Source organism: Bubalus kerabau, chromosome 22 (genome assembly GCF_029407905.1).
Source record: "Bubalus kerabau isolate K-KA32 ecotype Philippines breed swamp buffalo chromosome 22, PCC_UOA_SB_1v2, whole genome shotgun sequence".
In the NCBI taxonomy this organism is placed as follows: domain Eukaryota; kingdom Metazoa; phylum Chordata; class Mammalia; order Artiodactyla; family Bovidae; genus Bubalus; species Bubalus kerabau.
In genome coordinates, this window is record NC_073645.1 from 18,253,399 (window position 1) to 18,273,115 (window position 19,717).

Below are 19,717 nucleotides of genomic sequence, written 5' to 3' on the forward strand. Positions count from 1 at the left end.
GCTACCAGGGAAGCCTACTAAGCCTCAATTTTGTAATCTGTAAAATGGGAATGATTATAATGCTTTATTTATAAGATTGTTGTAAAGGTTATGTGAGAGGATACATGTAAAATAAGGAATTTTGCATTATAAAGGCATATAAATGGTGGCTATTGTAATTAATGCCTACCATCACAAATAGCAGAGACCTTAAGGTATGGACACCTGTGGCAACAGTCACCATTTGAGAAGCAGCTTTCAGTCACCCTGCCCTTCTTTATGGGAGAATACAGAGTATTCGCTGCTGTATTCCCAACAACCTCAGACTCTTCCCTGAAAGATGATCCCACAAGGATAGAAATAAGAAAGCTAAGCGTGAGCCCCTTTGCTGTTCACCTGAAACTATCACAACATTGTTAATCAGCTATACTCCGATACAAAATAAAAAGTTTTTTAAAAAGCTAAGCATGAGGAAGTAGAGTATCTGAGAAAAGATCATAGATACCAGGACTTGCCACACATACACACGCACCCTTATGTGCGCAGATGAAATAATAAAATGATAGGAAACCAGTCACTTATTCTCCATGAAGGATGGCACAGTGTTATAAACCTCACAACATCCTTTAGGGACAGCTGACTGCCTCCGCCCAGCCAAGACCTTAACACGATCTCCTCCCACCCCATGGCTGGCTCCGTTAGGGGTTTCTGGGACTGGGGATACCCAGGACCCCTGCTCTTTCTCTCTCTTCCTGTCTGCTTGGCCAGTACACAAGACCCAGTCCTGCTTCTGTCACCGTAACCAAGAAAGGCATTTTCCCACTATCTGCTCAACATTCAAGGGCTTCCCAGGTGGCTCAGTGGTAAAGAATCCGCCTGCCAATACAGGAGACCGGGGTTTGATCCCTGGGTTGGAAGATCCCCTGGAGGAAGAAATGGCAACTCACTCTAGTATTCTTGCCAGATTAATTCGGTAGACAGAGGAGCCTGGCGAGCTATAGTCCGTGGGTTCAGAAAGAGACAGAATGGAGCGACTGAGCATGCATGCACCACATTCAGTTTAAGCTTGTTTATCACTCGAATCCCAGCCTGAAACTTGGACACCATCTTTACAAAGAAGCAGTGTTTGTTTGGGTGGCTGTGGTTTAGGATATTGACTTTGCACATACAAACTGAGCCATGATAATATTACTAATATTTGACATGCTATTATTTATCAAGAGCCTACTTTTAAACGAACACTGTTTTAAATACTTTACATATAAATTAGTTAATGCTCACAGCAATTCTATTGTTCAAGATCTCACATTTAGCAGGGCCAGAATTTAACCTCAGGCAGGCTGGCTTTAAAGTCCTTGCATTATGCAGCTATAATTTAGAAGCTGTCTATGGCTGAGGAAAGTGCTAAGTTAATTAAAAGCAAGAATTTGCCAGAAGCAAAGTTAAAACTCTCAATTTTATTACAGAGTACAGCTATAACAAGTCCTTTGGAAAAGGTGCACCTTTCCAAAAGTCTTACAAAATTAAATTTAGGCTTATCACTTGATGAATCATGTTTATGTAATCCTTTTAACTTTGCAGGAGTAACAAAATGTTATGAAGAAAATTAGTGCCAAGTCGCTTCAGTCATGTCGTACTCTTTGCAACCCTGTGGATTATAGCCCACCAGATTCCTCTGTCCATGGGCTTCCCCAGACAAGAATACTGGAGTGGGTTGCCATGCCCTCCTCCAGGGGATCTTCCTGAGTCTCTTATGTCTCCTCCATTGGCAGATGAGTTCTTTACCACTAGTGCCACCTGGGAAGCCTGATAAGTAGCCCACTTTTCCCCTAATGTAAGATCTTCAGGGATTTCCCTGGTGGTCCAGTGGCTAAGACTACACGCTCCCAGTTCAGGGGGCCCAGGTTCGATCCCTGGTCAGAGAACTAGAGTCCACATGCTGCATCTGAGAGTTCGAATGCCACATCTGAAAGGGCCCTCATGCCACAGTGAAGATCAAAGGTCCCATGTCCCCAGCTAAGACCCAGCGCAGCCAAGTAAATAAATATTTTTTAAATGAGTTATATTTTTAAACGTATTTTCATCATGGAACATGAGAAAGGTGTTTACCTGTCAGTTTATAGTTTCTAACTGAAGGATCTTCAGAACCTCTTCAGGGGTTGAATATAAACTTTCCTTCTCTTTTCACTTCTTGGTCCTGTCCTTAAGGCATACCACCTAAATTTGACTAGGTAGTTTTTTTGGCCAGTACCACATCTTTGATGCCACTTGGTTCCTGAGTAACTCTTTAAGTCCCACCTAATTTCTTCTTATAAACCCACAGAAATTTGTCTCCTGAGAGAATCAGACACAGAAGTGCATAAAATTCACTATATGATGTAAGAGACAAAGCTACTGGCTTCCTTCTTAAAGTGATCTTATTTTACTACAACTGCCCATTTTATCTTGGGCATTAGTTCCTAGAAGACTGCCTTTTAGAGGAATTATTAACACCTAGCATTAGTTCTTTTGTGTCTAGAATAGAACTGATGCTAAGAAAGATAGTGTCCATTCTCTCCCAGCTTACATCATAGCCGAGCAGTTGAAACAGGCTCCAGAAAAGCCTCATAATTTTTCTTTTCCAGACATGACTTTTCATAATGCCCATAGCTTTTCACTGGAAAATACTTGCTTTAGCTCAGAACTCAAATTAAATGGAATATGGAAAACACCATTTCTCTTGCTAAATTAAAATCAGAAGTTCTATGTCCAAATTAACATATGTTACATTTCATGGGTATTGATACTCTCCAATTGAATCCTTCTTGCTCTTAGGAGGAAAAAAAAAAAACCATCAGTAAGCAGTGTTACAGGGAGAATGTGGAAATGGTCCCAGAGAAAGGAAATAAAAAGATTAAAGAACTTGGATGAGGCCCTGAGGAAAGCCCCCTCTAGAGGAACAGCTGGACTGATTTAGCCTGAAGAAAAGGAAGTGGGAAGAAGAGGCAGGATAAGACGTTGATCTTTTTTATGTTTAATTATAGTCATGTGCTTTACTGAGCCAGAGTCTGTGCTAAGTCACTTACCAGTGACTTACTCTTATTTGAGCTTCACCATTATTCTCTGAAAGTGGGTATTGTCTTTTTGCCATTAGCAGATGAGTAAAGTGAGGCTCAGAGAGGTTGAGCGATTTGACTAGATCACACAGTAAAGAAGCAGTAGAGTCTAACATTAAACCCAAAGTGACTAGAGGCTGTGCCCCTAACCACCTTGCTACATATATGTATAGAAAGGACAGAAGTATTATGTAAGAGAACCTGAGTATTGGCTTCCCATCATTACTGAGAGAAATTTCAGAAGGATTGTGATAATTTAAACACAAAAGATTTTCTTCCTTTCTCATTCTTTCTTCACTTTTTATGGTGAGATGTAACATTAAGAAAAGTGCATTAAAAAGAATGGATTTGCACCTAGAACTCAGATCTTGATTTCTAATAAGTCTTCAGTGAAAGAAAGCAAAGCTCCTTGGAGAGATGACTGCTTCTAGGACTGGGGCAGGAAATATACAAGATGAGCCTGGAGTATCTTATGCCAGAAAAAGTAAATAAGTGCTAAGAAAAAAAAAACTAAAACAATAATGAGGTTATATCAAAGATGCACAAGAGCCAACAGAAAGTTATATTCTGTTGGCCAAAGCTGGAGCAATTTGAGTAACAAAATAAAATAGTATTAGATTATAACCCAAGTAAGTAAGTGAAAATCGCTCAGTCGTGTCCGACTCTGCAACCCCATGGACTGTAGCCTGCCAGTCTCCTCTGTCCATGGAATTCTCCAGGCAAGAATACTGGCGTGGGTAGCCATTCCTTTCTCCAGGGAATCTTCCCAACTTAGGGATCAAACCCAGGTCTCCTGCATTGAAGGCAGATTCTTTACTGTCTGAACTACCAGGGAAGCTTTGATTATAACCCAAAATATTACATAAATATTCAAAAGTCCATGTATGTAAGTGATAACTAAGCAAACACATGAGAGACAAATTTCTCATGCAGAATCCCAAATAACTTGTGTGGATACTCTGACCTCTAGGAGGTAGAGCAGACTCACCTTTCCTTATGTGTGGGCTGCACACAATGACTTCCTTCCAAAGGGGACAATGTATAAGGAGGTTGTTGTTTTTTTTTAAGTAACTTTAAGTGGACACTGTAAAGTGGACACTGACTGGCACTACCTCAGCCAGGTCAGCATCAACAGCCTAAGTCCTGTTGATACTATGTTCCCTGGGTATGATGTGACAAGAATGGCACTTTGCCTCTGTGGTCTTCCTCCCCAGAACCCAGAGCACCAGAATAATTATGAGAAAATTATCAGGCAAATTCTAATTGTTGGTCATTCTACAAAACGCCTGACCACTGTTCCTCAAAACTGTCAAGATCATAAAATCAAGAAAAGTCTGAGAAACCATGACATAAAGAAATATGAAGGTTAAATGTAATATGGGCTCCTGGATGGAATCCTGCAACAGAAAAGGGAAATGGGTAAAAAACTAAATAAATCTAAACAAAGTATGTCCTGTGCTGTGCTAAGTCACTCAGTCATGTCTGACTCTTCGCAACCCCATGGACTGTAGCCCACCAGGCTCCTCTGTCCTTGGGGATTCTCCAGGCAAGAATACTGGAGTGGGTTGCCATGCTCCAGGGGATATTCCCAACCCAGGGTTCTGACTCAGATCTCCCGCATTGCAGGTGGATTCTTTACTGTGTGAGCCACCAGGGAAGCCCAAAGGTACACAGAGAAGGGCATCCTTGGGTGGGTTTGAACCACCAATCTTCCGGTTAACAGGCAAAGGCGATAACTCCACCGATCGTGCCACAAAGACTAATACAAATACTAAACAAAGTATAAGACTAATACTAGTACTAAACAAAGACTAATACTAAACAAAGTATGGGCTTTAATAAATAGTAGTGTTTTGTGGTATTTGTTCATGAATTGTGTCAAATACACCACCCTAATGTAAGATGTTAATATAATAGGAAAAACTGGATATGCGGTATGCTATCTTTGCAATTTCTCTCCTAATCTAAAATTATTCTGAAAAAAATCTTTTTAACTAATGTATTTTAATAGTTTCAAGTGAGTGCATGTGTAGCTACCGCTCATTATCAGTACCCATAAAGCCCTTTTTTCCTGTCTCAGTTATGTCACCACCTTTCCCCCTAGAGAAAAATTCACTGCTGTGAACTTTGTGATAATATATTCTGTTTTTCTTTATAATGTTACCACTTTATGCCTCTCTAAACATATAGTATACTTTTTCCTTTTTGGAAATTTACATTAATGTAATCACACAATATGTACACCTGTATGTCTTGCTTAAGATTTGTCTGTGTTGTTGCAGGTGGTTGACCATTGCGTGTTTACTTCCATGGCTGTGCAGGCTGGTATTATATGAATACCTCAAATTTTATCTATATATTTGATTGTTGCTGGACGTTTGGGTGGTTTCCAGTGTGGATTATTTGAAAAGAATCTTCTGATCATTAGATTTGTGAGATCTCTTGTGGATTTCTTTTCTTTCTTAAGAATATCTGTTTATGTGAGGCAAGGAAGAACATTTTGCTGTTTGAAAGCAGGAGTAGAATCTTGCTCGGGGACCAGGATCTAGACCGAGAGTCTGAGAAGCCCAAGGCCGCTTCTCAGACCTCTCCAAGAGGCTGTCAGCTGCCCAAGTGTCTCAAGGTGATGGGAACATCCCTTCCCAGGGATGTATGGACCAGTTCCTCAATTTTACCCACCTCTTTGCTAGTGATGTCTGTAGATCAAGCAGTGAAAAGCCTTGACCTTAGTAACAGTTCCTCATGCTTTGAAGAGAATAAGTCTCTCTTAGGCACATTCCTACCAAAGTAGCCAAATAGAAAAAAGAGAGTCAGGCAGACCAAATTCCTGCCTTGAGTAGGTCTCTTCTGAGCTGGGTAACCTGGAGCCAGTTACTCACCCCTTCTGAACCTCAGTTTCCCCATAGATTAAAAAAATATGAATACTTAGGGCTGATTCATGTTGATATATCGCAAGAACCAACACAACATTATAAAACAATTATCCTTCAATTAAAAAAAATTTTTTTAAGAATAATAAAACTTACTTTGCAAGTAGGTCATATTAATTGCAAAAATGTATGTATTTAACACAAGAGGAAAGACTAATAAATAATGAAGATTGTTGTTGTTTATATTAAAAATACAATAATATAGTAGTTCCTTTATTCAACGTGCTCCAGTACTCTTGCTTGGAAAATTGCATGGACAGAGGAGCCTGGCGGGTTACAGTCCATGGGGCCTCAAAGCCTATGGTCAGACATGTTATTAAATATAAGGTTTCAGAATACCTCTCTATGACTTTTAGCATTTTATATTTCCTATGCTAATTTGAATTTATAATGAAATTTAAAATGATGTCCAGCGTCAGTGAAAGATTTTTATTGTCCTTCTGATTATAAGACAGATCAAATTTGTAACTCTTTCTATCAGGTTTATAATCGGAGATTTGTTGGATTCTGAAAATGACATCTTTGAGCAGCCCAAAGAGTGGGACTCTCACGGATCAGAAGAGCCGCAGAAAGCCTTTGACCATGGGACAGAGCTCATCCCATGGTACGTGCTGTCCATCCAAGCCGATGTGCACCAGTTCCTGTTGCAGGGGGCCACAGTCATCCACTATGATCAGGACACGCACCTCTCTGCCCGCTGCTTCCTCCAGCTTCAGCCTGACAATAGCACCTTGACCTGGATAAAACCCACCACTGCTTCCCCAGCCAGTGCTAAAGCAAAACTTGGTGTGCTCAGTAACACGTCTGAGCCTGGCAAATTCCCGTTACTGGGCAATGCTGGATTAAGTGGCCTGGTGGAGGGGATCTTGGATCTGTTTTCAGCAAAGGCTGTGTACATGGGACACCCTAACATTGATATACACACTGTGTGTGTTCAGAACAAACTGAGTAACATGTCTCTCTCAGAGACTGGTGTGACACTGCTCTACGGGCTGCAGACCACGGACAATAGATTATTGCACTTTGTGGCACCAAAGCACACAGCTAAAATGCTCTTCAGTGGACTGTTGGAGCTCACAAGAGCTGTGAGGAAGATGAGGAAGTTCCCTGACCAAAGACAGCATTGGCTGCGGAAACAGTACGTCAGCCTCTACCAGGTAAGGGGAAAGGGATGCAGCCTTCCCTGTCTCCTCGGTACTATAATTCTCCAGATTTATCTTGTAAAAACACACTGGAAAACTAGACCACCAAGGCTCGTTTTCCCAGCTCTGTCAACTTTCTGCCTGAGTGATGTTGAACAGCTTTTACTTAACCTCTCTGTGCCTTAGTTTCTTATCTATAAAGTGAGAAAAATAATGATATTATTCATATTGTCCAAAGGATAACTGTGAGGCTTAACTGAGTTAATATGTGTAAAGCCATAATGTAAATTCATACATATAAAGCATAGTGTCTGGCTCAAAGTAGGTCCTATTATTATTTTGTATGAAAATAGTGACTTCTCACATCTGGAAAGAAACAAGTTAATATAAGCATTTTCACTTAAAGTGAAAATGGAAAACGTTGTAATCTGAATGCTTTTATACTAATTAGGGACTAGCTGATGTGTTGGAAATCTTCACTTTGGAAACCGAAATCCTATTTCATCTTTTAATGTGCTCTGTGACTCTCGGAGAGTTATTTAATTTACTGTGTATTGCTGCCAAACTGTTGAACTTGTAAGTTTAAAAGAAACGTTCCCAAATGTGAGATAGTCATAACTAGAGTTCTTCAAAACCTTATTCGTAGTGGCAACAGCCCTTAGGAGGCAGCTTAAACTGAGTGAGTTTTTTGTTAACCCTAAAGTATCAGGATCCCTGGAAGATCCCCAGTGAAAGAAATGGCAACCCACTCCAATATTTGCCTGGACAATTTCATGGACAGAAGAACCTGGCATGCTGTATAATCCATGGGGTCACAAAAAGTCAGACATGACTGAGCAACTGAACACACACACACGCATCAGGTACTTTGGCACTCCAGCCAAAGGTCCACCAGGACTGGGTTAGATGAGGTGGTGAGAAGAGACACAGGTGTAACTAGAGCCACATGCTTATGGAGGAAGGAGGGCAGATTGCTTGGAAATCGAGTCATAAACCCCACTACAAGGTGAGACTATTGGTAGGATTGTCAAATGAGTTGTACAGAGTATTCAGTTTTTCTTTGCTATGTTCTTGTGTCTTGAGTGAGTGAAAGTAGCTCAGTTGTGTCCAACTCTTTGAGACCCCATGGACTATACAGCCAATAGAATTCTCTAGGCTAGAATACTGGAGTGGGCAGCCTTTCCCTTCTCCAGGGGATCTTCCCAGCCCAGGGATCGAACCTAGGTCTCCCACATTGCAGGCAGATTCTTTACCAGCTGAGCCACAAGGGAAGCCCTTTTCTATCTTATGGGGGAGAAATTATCTTTTCTAGTGTCACAGAACAAATACCACTGTGACTTAAATTACTCAAAGGGTTGATTTTCATGTACTTTTCATAGTTCTAACATGTTTCTGACAATTTAAAACACTTTCTGCTCTGGAATGTTAGTAGAGTCACATATGTTTCCCCTTTCTCCACATCCATACAGTACTTAATGAGTAGAGATCATATCCTGAAGAACTTAATAAATTAATAAGCACATAGGCTATATACATGATTATGCTGCACTGCACAAAGCCAGTTTTAGTTAACTCATCTAAAATGGAAACCAAGGGACCTCTCTGGTGGTCCAGTGGCTAAGACGCCTTGTTCCCAATACAGGGGGCCCAGGTTCTATCCCCGGTCAGGGATAGATCCCACATTCCACAACTAAAGATTCCAAATGATGCAACTAAGACCTGGCACAGCCAAATAAATAAATATTTTTTGAAATAAAATGGAAACCAAAATGCTTGCTTCCTGTCTACTCCACAGGGAGCTCTCAGTGGTGCCAGCTGCTTGGAAGGAACGTCTCCAGGAGCTATTGTGAATATTGGTTTTCAATTACAGTCATTCCTCAGCCTTCTACAGTCGTGAAAATGCATTCAGTCTGGTCGTGAACCAAAGTCTTTGGGCTCAATTACAGTCACTGTCACAAAACCTACGTGGTTTACTTGCTCCATTTGTTTCCTTCCCAATCTTACAAAGTAACTGAATTAACATGTAAAGTCTCCTTAGTTTCTCGTTGCTAAGTTCACAGTACTCTACTGTGGCTCAGATGGTAAAGAATCTGCCTGCAATGCAGGAGACCCGACTGATCCCTGGGTCAGGAAGATCCACTGGAGAAGGGCATGGCTACCCACTCTAGTAGAGGAGCCTAGGGGACTACAGTCCATGGGGTCGCAAAGAGTCGGATACAACTAAGCAACTAACACACAGCACAAAGTTTCTCATTTACCGTGGCAACCTTCAGTTTATGCTGAAGGAGGCACCAGATGAGACCACAAACAATGGATGAGAAGAGGTGCTGCTGGAGCTGAGACAGAGGAAGTGACTTGGAGTTGACTTGGTCTTACGCAGTTGTAACCACAGCTATATCCCTCTGTTTCTCTCCACCCCCACCCTTCCACCCCTGTGAGGAACCAAGCTGTCACAGTGCAAGGGCTAAAAGGCTCCATATACCTCAGTCACTTCTGAAAACATAGATGGCATTCATCCTCAAAACAATGTACTACACAAGCTGCCTAAGACAGACAACAGTCTTAGACACTCAAGATTTCTTTCTTTCTTTTTTTTTTTTTAAGTGAAAAAGGTCAACGGACTACTTATTTTTCCATCATAGAGACCAGTCCCCAAATTGTATCAGGGAATATTAAAAAGATGCTAATTTGGCACTTGGAGAGCAAAAAGTCAAATAGGCATCATTCTAAATGCCCCCTGGGTGATTTATAATACAGCTTAGCACATTTAAAGCTCTCAGAAGTCCCAAAGTACAAAAGAAAATTTTAAACATATCTATAAACTAAAGAAACATATGGAAGGTCTTGATTTCTTCCAAACTTCTGCTAACAGCCGTATAAGAATATTTCTTTATCCCCAATTTAGGAAGAGCTTATATAGAAAATAATCTTCCTAACATCTGAGTCCTCTTGTATGATGAATGTTTGCACCGTTACTTTCAAATACAAGTATTTTAGTGCTAGTGAATATAAACTAAGCTAATGGAAATAGTAGCAAGAGATAAAGCAAAAGACAAGAAAAAATAGTGACTTTTGTTTTTGTTTGTTTGGTTTTTGGGGGGCTCTGCTCTGAGTCTTTGTTGCAGTGTATGGGCTTCTCTTGTTTCCAAGCACGAGCTCTGGAGCCTGTGAGCTCAGTAGCTGTGGCATGGACTTAGTTCCCCCAAGGCATGTGGGATCTTAGTTCCCTGACCAGGGCTTGAACCTGAGTCCTCTGCACTGAAAGACAGATTCTTAACCCCTAGACCCCCAGGGAATTCCCAATAGTGATATTTGTAACAAAGCCTAGGAATACAAGAAATTTTTAAAAAGCAAACTGTGCGGAAATTTGATATGGGATGTGGAAGAAAGGTTGGTATTGTGAGCTTTGCCTCAAAGTTATGGGCAAGCCTGAGAACTCATATATTTGGAAAGATCTCTGCAAAGCCAAGGAGGTTATACACAGGATTATCAGTAAATTTCTTTGTAAGCAACAGAAACAGATTCTGGCTATCTCCAGGGGAAAAGTGGGGTGTCTATTTAAAGAGTTAGATTGTTTTAAGAGTCTTTAAGGTATCATATGCAAAGATATGCCAAGTTAAAAGTATATGAATTTTTTAAAAAATATGTATTTATTTAGCTCCATGAGTCTTAGTTGTGGCACTCAGGATCTTAGATCTTTGTTGCTGCATGCTGGATCCGTAGTCTTGGGCATGCAAACTCTCAGTTAGAGCATGTGGAATCTAGTTCCCTGACCAGGGCCTGAACCCAGACCCTCCACAATGGGAGTGTGGAGTCTTAACCACTGGACCACCAGGGAAGTCCCAAAAGTACATGCATATTTTTTAAGGAATCAATTTCCTCATGCTCAATGTTCACATGAACCGTTTTCTAAAACTGAGAATGTACCTTCACTTGCTATAGTGCAAATTTAAAATAGAAGGTACATCTTTCATCCATCCCAAACAAGTTTATTGTTTTGTATAAAACAAAAGGAAGATTCAAAGTACATTTTAGTTCCCAGAAGATCTCCTTTAAAGATTAAACAAAGGCATCCTGCCTTTTACAGGCCTAAAATATTTCCATTAATAATAAAGCTTGGCCCATGTTAAGATGTTCTGAATTTAGAAAAACCAAAGCAGTAGAGGCTGATTCTTTTATATGTACACGGTAATGGGTCTATTAAATTTTATTAAAGATTTTATTTTTCAGAGAATTTTTAGGTTTTTATAAAATTGAAAGGAAAGTACAGAGATTTCCCATAAACCTCCTGTCCCCACACATACATAGCTCCCCCATTATCAACATCACTAACAAGAATGGTACATTTTTTACAAAGGATCAGTTCAGTTCAGTTCAGTCACTCAGTCGAGTCGTGTCTGACTCTTTGCGACCCCATGGACTGCGGCACGCCAGGCCTCCCTGTCCATCACTAACTCCCGGAGTTTACTCAATCTCATGTCCGTTGAGTCAGTGATGCCATCCAACCATCTCATTCTCTGTCGTCCCTTTCTCCTCCCACCTTCAATCTTTCCCAGCATCAGGGTCTTTTCCAAGGAGTCAGTTCTTCACATCAGGTGGCCAAAGTATTGGAGTTTCAGCTTCAGCATCAGTCCTTCCAATGAATGCTCAGGACTGATTTCCTTTAGGATTGACTGGTTGGATCTCCTTGCAGTCCAAGGGACTCTCAAGCGTCTTCTCTAATACCACAGTTTGAAAGCATCAATTCTTCGGCACTCAGCTTTCTTTATAGTCCAACTCGCACATCCATACATGACTACTGGAAAAACCATAGCTTTGACACATCCTTTTACAAAGGATGAACCTATGTTAACATGTTGTAATTTTCCAAAGTCCATAGTTTACCTTAGAGTTCACTCTTGGTACTGTACATTCTATGGGCTTGTACAAATATAATATATTGACATATACCCATCACTACAATACCATATGGAGCGTTTTTGCTGCCCTAAATATCCTGTGTGCTCTGCCTGTTCATCTTGCTCCCACTCCATCCCACCCTCTCCTAGTCACCTGCAACCACTGATCTTTTTATTGTCTCCTTAGTTTTGTCTTTTCCAGCTGTTATATAGTTGGAATCATAGAATATGTAGACTTCTCAGATTGTTTTTTTTTCACTTAGTAATATGCATATAAGTTTTCCCCCATGTCTGCTTGCGGCTCGATATTTCATTTCTTTTTATTACTGAATGAAATTTCATTGTCTGAGTGAACCGCAGTTTATTTATTCATTCACCGACAAGGATTTCTTGGTTGCTTCCAAGTTTTGGCAATTATGAATGAAGCAAGTATAAATATCCGTGTTCAGGTTTTGGTATAGACACAAGTTTCCAACTCAACTGGGTAAATATCAAAGAGTGTGACTGCTGAATCATACAGTAAAAGTGTGTTTAGTTTTGTAAGAAACTGCCTTCTAAAGTGGCTGTACCATTTTTCATTCCCACCAGCAACAAATGAGAGTTCCTATTGCTCTGCATCCTCACCAGCATTTGGTGTTGTCAGTGTTCTCAATTTTGGCCATTCTAATAGGTGTGCAGTTGTATCTCGTTGTCTTATTTCACATTTCTCTGATGACATATGATGTGGAACATCTTTTCATATGCTTATTTGCCTTCTGTGTATATACTTTGGTGAGGTGTCTGTCAAATTCTTTGACCTATTTTTTGATTGAGTCGTTTGTTTTCTTATTGTTGAGTTTAAAAATTTTTTTTGTACATTTTGGATAACAGACCTTTTTATCAGACGTTTCTTCTCAAATATTTTCTCCCAGCCTGTGGCTTGTCTTCTAACTTTCTTGACCATGTCTTTTGCAGAGAAGAGCTTTTAAATTTTAATGAAGTGGTCTACTCTGTTTACGCATTAGGTTTAATGTTTAAAGATGTATTAGTTAAAACCCATAGATAAAATTTTACAGGATTTTTTTTGTAATCAGAGTATATTATGCAATAAGGTCGTTAAAAGTCAGTTTATGAAATTGTGTCACTTTGCAGTCAGTTTGGTGACTTGTTAGCAGGAACTCTCTCCAGCAGGTCTGCAGCCGGTGGAGTCATCTGCAGCCATTTTCATTCTTTGTATCACTCCATTCAAGATTCATGTTCCAGGGGTGGAGGTTTTTTTAACTTTTTATTTTGTATTGGGATATAGCCAATTAGCAAGCAGTGTTGTGACAGTTTCAGGCGAACAGTGAAGGGACTCAGCATTACATATACATGTATCCATCCTCTCTCAAACTCCCCTCCCATTCAGGCTGCCTCATAACACTGAGCTGTACTATAGGACCTTGTTGATTATTATTCATTTTAAATATAGTAGTGTGTACATGTCAGGGATGGTGAGTTTGATTGGCTTATTTGGGTCCTATACCAACCATTGGTCAAGGGAGGATGTTCCCCATTGATTGATAGACCCAAGACTGTATCCAGGGACAAGAGATAAAGTAAAATTGTGTATGGTTAAAGAAAAGAAAATGACCCACAGACAGGCATAAATCACAGATATTCAGGACAGAAGGTCACCAAAAGGTTTCATCACATATCATTCAAAAGATCACCAAGTATCCAATTCACTGAGCATCCTGGGATCCGTAACGGGATTTAGGAAGTAGGAGGTCACAACTCAAGTCATCAAATCAGATAGTCATTGAACATTAGAAACAAGCACAGACATGAAGGAGCAAACACACACACACATGCACACACGCTCGTGCACAGTCACTTTATCATTTGCGTATTACCTACAACAAGGCCAAAGTCTATTTATAAGCACTTCTTTGCATTTGCAAAGGAGGACTAACCTTAAAAGCTTGTAGAAAGTAAAGATAGAAAATAGAAATAGATTTAAAAGATATTTTTTCTACAACTTGTGAAATATCAATATTGTCTTTAATTCATATGTGACTTTTTGTAGTTTTATTAACTTTCCGGACTTATAAGGAGAATTGTTGAACACTGTTTAATTACTCAATCCCTTCTGATACTCAGTGCATGTAACATAGAGCTGCCTTTCAAGAAGCAGCTATTGTAAACCATCATATGCCCACTGAGGATGTTTTCACTGCTCAAGGTATCATAATATGAGTCCCCCGGGCTCTCTGTCCTTGGATACCAGTCACTGAGGAAAATGGCAGCTCAATTACTTGAGGTGCCCCCAAAGCCCTTCAAAATGAATTTCATGTACTCCACCTACTCTGACTTCAAGTCAGACTGTCCCAAACATCAAGCTAGGTGAAAATATAGCTAGAGTGATTAAATAACAAATAGAACTTTATTTTACTTCAATAGAGTCATACACACATTACACCCTCCAAGTCCTTCAAAGCCCAGATTTACGAAGTACATCTTAATGAATTTGCCTGCAGTGATAATGCTGAAACATAACTTCTGTAAGTGGAAAGGGAATTTTTTTTGTTAATCCCAATTGAACGTGGCTGTATTAAAGCACAACACTGGAACTCAGCTGGATATGACCAGGACCACAGAGGACTTGATGAAATCCCCAACAGAGAGTCTGAACAGTTAGAAAACAGAGCCACTTGGGTGGCCAGATCATTATTCTTTGGTGACAGCCTGTGCTCCTCTGCCTCTGGGAATTTCCTGAAAGCCTTTGATACATTTACTCCCCCTTTACTCATTCTTCCCTCATGGGTTCACAATGTGTCTCTTTTACAGGAGGATGGACGATATGAAGGCCCAACTTTGGCTCAAGCTGTAGAGCTGTTTGGTGGCAGACGATGGAGTACTCGAAACCCCAGCCCTGGGACATCAGCAAAGAGCGCCGAGAAGCCCAACACCTTGAGTATAAGCAACACCAAGAAAAAGAAGAAAATCCTTATGAGGGTAGAGTGTTACTTGTTTATTAAGCATCCAACCCAGTCATCTGGGACCACTGTATAATCTGCATAACCATAAACTATTTTAGGTCATTTGGATTGGGGACAGGGTGAGATGTAAAACAAATAAAATACAAGAGCTTACCAAGTGCCCACTGGATGCCAAGCCCAGTACTAGGAACTGAGTCACCACCAGCAAAAAGTCAGGGTCCACAGAGGGACACAGAGATGCTAACAAACAGTGAGATCAGAGTAAGAGTCACTGTCACGCTGTCTGCAAAGTGCTGTGGGAGTAGAGAGAGGGAAATAGAAGACTGGGAGTCAGGCAGGGATGGCTCCACAGAGAAGGTGAGAGGTGGGTCTTAAAGGACACATAGGATTCACCAGGCAGACAGTGCAGGGGAACTTCTCTCTGGCACAGGGGGCCCTGAGTTCAGGCTTCAGGTTGGAGCATGGGCTCTGTGATGGGCAAAGAAAGGATAGTAAGGAACAAGGATCATATTAGGAAGGTCTTGGAGGGTCAAAAGGCTAGACCTCAATTTAAAATGTATTAAGAAGAGAAGCAAGTGTCCATCCACCAATGAAGGATAAAGAAAAGGTAACATGTACATACAATGGGGATAAAAAGAGGGAAATCCTGTCATGTGCTGCAACGTGGATGACCTTGAGGACATTATCCTAAGTGAAAGAAGTCAGTCACAAAAGGACAAATACTGCATGATTCCAGTTACAGGTATGAGATACCTAGAGTGGTCCAACTCTTAGAAAATAGAATGGTGGTTGCCAGGGACTAAGGTGAAGGGGAAAGGGGGAGTTGTTTAATGAGTATAGAGTATCAGTTTTGCAAAAGTGAAAAAGTTCTAGAAATGTCTTGCACAACAAGATACAAATAGTTAGCACCATTGTCTCTATGGTAGACTTAAAAATGGTCATGTGTGTGTTAGTTGCTCAGTTGTATCTGACTCTTTGCAACCCCGTGGACTGTAGCCTGCCAGACTGTTCTGTCCATGGGATTCTCCAGGCAAGACTACTGGAGTGGGTTGCCAGTTCCTTCCTCAGGGGATCTTCCCGACCGAGGGATTGAACCCAGGTCTCCCACATTGCAGGCAGCTTCTTTACCATCTGAGCCACAAGGGAAGCATTAAAAATGGTTAAGATGGTAAATTTTGTGTTTTATTTTTTAGCATGATATATATGTATATATTATATATATATATATTGCTCTATATTATATAACATTATTTATATTATCACTATAGTGTAATCGGAGAAGGCAATGGCACCCCACTCCAGTACTCTTGCTTGGAAAATCCCATGGGACGGAGGAGCCTGGTAGGCTGCAGTCCCTGGGGTCGCCAAGAGTCGGACATGACTGGGCGACTTCACTTTCACTTTTCACTTTCACGCATTGGAGAAGGAAATGGCAACCCACTCCAGTGTTCTTGCCTGGAGAATCCCAGGGACGGGGGAGCCTGGTGGGCTGCCATCTCTGGGGTCACACAGAGTCGGACACGACTGAAGTGACTTAGCATAGTGTAATACATTTTCTTCATGGTTAACTGGAAGAAGGTCCACTCTTTGCACTTAGGAGGCTGTTGATGCCTAGGTTGAACTTTATCTGCTTCATAATTCTGTCTCTGCACAGACTCCAGGGACCTTATGCCTTCTCTTGTCACCCTTTCCCCCAAGGAGTACTGCATTATCATGAAGAACACACGGGATAAACAGAACAAGGGAACACTTGGTCAGCCTTCACATAGGTCTTTACTGGTTTCACCAGGGGGCGGTGGGACTGATGGTGGATCAGTGAAAAAATAGGGACCTACCTGGGAAAGATAAGCACGGTGAGTCTTCTGTTCCCAGGGTGAGAGTGGAGAGGTGACGGACGACGAGATGGCCACCCGCAAGGCCAAAACACACAAAGAGAGTCGGAGCCGGAGCGGCTCTGATCCTCAAGATGTCAATGAACAAGAAGAATCAGGTAAAGCGGCATCTTCACACCTGAGGGTTTTTTAAATGGGAAAACGTGCATTTGGTTTTAAATTGAGATTTAAGTATCACAGCCCTCCTTAACTAAACTCTTATTAAATATACTTACCTTTGTTTTTAACTGAATGATGGAACCCAAAAGGTATTTCTGAAAACACAAGTTTGCAACCTTAAGTTGTACTTAGAAGAAAATACTAACTAGTTAACTTGCCCTTATTGACAAGGAATATTAGATTTGAAAGATACGATCAAATCACTGGATTAGACCAGTGATTCTTACCTCCTGGCTGGATATTAGAGCTTTTTAAAGACTCTCTGCATGCTCTAGCCACACCCCAGCCCAACTGATCCAGACTCTCTGTGTAAGTTCAGGATATCTATGCACCAAGTTCCCCAGATGATACTGATGTGTAGCCAGGATTGAGAACTCACCAGAATATTTTAATGCTTCTTATACAGTAATTGCCTGAATAGATTGATTTCCTCAGACATTCAGAAACATCTTTTCTATCTGATTTCTGGGGGAAGTATAATCAGAGTCATTGTCTCTTTTCTGTCTTCCACTCTCACAGAGGCAAATGCCATCATGAACCCTCCCAACCCTCTCCCTTCCAGAAGAGCCCACTCCTTGACCACGACTGGACCCCCTACCTTGGCTGCCGGGACAGCATCTCCCATCAGGCCAGTGTCCTCCCCTGTGCTGCCTGCTTCCAACAAGAGCCCAACCAGGTGGGGCCTTAACATGATAAAAAGAAGGGCCCTTTACACCATGCAGGTTGTGTAGAAGGGCATCCTCCTCCAGCGCTCTGTCAAAAGATGGTCTTTAACAATCACTTTAAAACAGAAAACCCCCAAATTTTAAAAGCTATTAATTTTCTTGACTGCATTTTCCTACTTTCTCACATTACTACTATACACACTACTTTGTGACCCCATAGACTGTAGCCCGTCAGGCTCCTCTGTCCATGGAATTCTCCAGGCAAGAATACTGGAGTGGGTAGCCATTTCCTTCTTCAGGGGTCTTCCCAACCCAGGGATTGAACCCAGGTCTTCTGCTTTGCTGGCAGATTCTTTACCATCTGAGCCACCAGGGAAGCTCCTCACTTTACTATAATGGCTTCTAATTTTTTTTTGACAAAGCAATCCTTCAAAGGCCAGTAACAGTAACAAAACCTGAGCTGTCAGTCTCTAAATCTGCACTGTCTGGTCTAGCAGCCACTAGCCACAGGAAAGGACTTCCCCAGTGACGCAGCGCTAAAGAATCTGCCTACATAGCGGGAGCCACAGGATCCCTGGGTCAAGAAGATCCCTTGGAGGAGGGTACAGCAACCCACTCTAGTATTCTTGCCTAGAGAATCCCATGGACAGAGGAGCCTGGCAGGCTGCAGTCCATAGGGTCACAGAGTCAGACATGACTGAAATTACTTAGCACAGCACAGCAGCCACAAGAAAACAAAACAAAACAAAAAAGTGAACTGGCTATTTAAATTCAAATTTAATTAAAATAAAATTTCAAATTCAGTTCCTCAGTCACACCAGCCACATTAAAAATGTTGCATGGCTACCACTAGCTGCTGGCTACTGTATGTACTAAACAGTGCAGATAAAGAACATTCCTATCATTGCAGAAAGTTCTATTGGATAGCACTGCTCTAAATGAAGAATAAATGTTTTAATGTAAGCAACTTGATCCTTTGCTAATGGGTGAAATATATTTAACACTCTTCTCATGTATAAGATGTACATGCCTGGAGAAATGAATGTCTTACAACCAGTTGGAGAGGTTTAGATATAATCCTAAAGCTGATATTATTGTAAATAATTTTTTAAGATCCATGCCAATTAAAGATTTGAAACAACAGCCACCCTCTTAAAAAAATATATTAAAATGAAAGTCTTTCAGAGGAATCAGAATGCCATACCATCTCCCTCAGCCCCATACTAAAGTTTAAGAAATGTTGAGATTCCAGACAGAACCATGATTTAAAAAAAAAAAAAAGACATTCTATACTTTGTCAGAGAAGTGAGAGAAGGAAATGGGTCTGTACAGGTACTGGTTTAGAGACATTTTTATACACACACACTTAACACATGCATCACCCCCTCTTTTCTCCTTCTCTTCCTCCCCACATCTCCCTCCTCCCCATGTCTCTTTTTCTCTTTCCTTGCCTCTCTGTCTCTGTCTGTCTCTCTGGGTGTCTCTCTCTCTGTACCTCTCTCTTTCTCTCTCTCTTGGAAGCTTGCTATAGATAAAAACCCTACAGTAAATCCTCTTTTAAAGGGAAGCATCCTTTCACGGTGTGAATAATGAATGTAATTTCTGCATTTGGCTTAACTGGGTCACAGGTACCTGAAAGCTCTTTTTACCACTTTTGCAAGGTTTGTAGGTTTGTAGCAAAATTAAAGCTACAAAGAATCAGAATTCTTTGCATTATATTTCAGCCTAACCAGTATCCTGGGAAAATAAAACAGCCACATAACTACAGTTAAGTGGCCTTTCCCTTTATTTCAATCACTCGTAAGCAGGAAAAGGAAAGACAAAGTAAACGAGGAAAATGTTTTCAAAGAGGTCAAAGTAGAGAGACTACCGTGCCAGATGGAAAATCAGAGGACCCTGCCATAGGAGGACAGGGGGGCCAGTAAGAGAAGACAAGGCTGGAGAAGAGAAGTCAGCCTGAATACTCTTCAAGAAGAAAGCAAGATTGAGCCCTAGGA

At 41.0% G+C, this 19,717-nt stretch overlaps 1 protein-coding gene and 1 non-coding gene across 3 annotated transcripts in view; one reads left to right on the top strand and one right to left on the bottom strand.

Moving 5' to 3' along the window:
• PLCE1 (phospholipase C epsilon 1) overlaps positions 1–19,717 on the top strand; it is a 369,385-nt gene that overhangs the window by 284,960 nt on the left and 64,708 nt on the right. For both annotated transcript variants that reach the window (XM_055561030.1, XM_055561031.1), the window contains exons 8-11: positions 6,486–7,161; positions 14,853–15,020; positions 16,877–16,994; positions 17,575–17,731. In XM_055561030.1, coding sequence (XP_055417005.1) covers positions 6,486–7,161; positions 14,853–15,020; positions 16,877–16,994; positions 17,575–17,731 — 1,119 coding nt within the window. The remainder of the gene's footprint in view (positions 1–6,485; positions 7,162–14,852; positions 15,021–16,876; positions 16,995–17,574; positions 17,732–19,717) is intronic.
• Positions 10,912–10,984, bottom strand: TRNAG-CCC (transfer RNA glycine (anticodon CCC)). The gene has a single exon. It is a non-coding gene; the product is annotated as a tRNA-Gly (tRNA).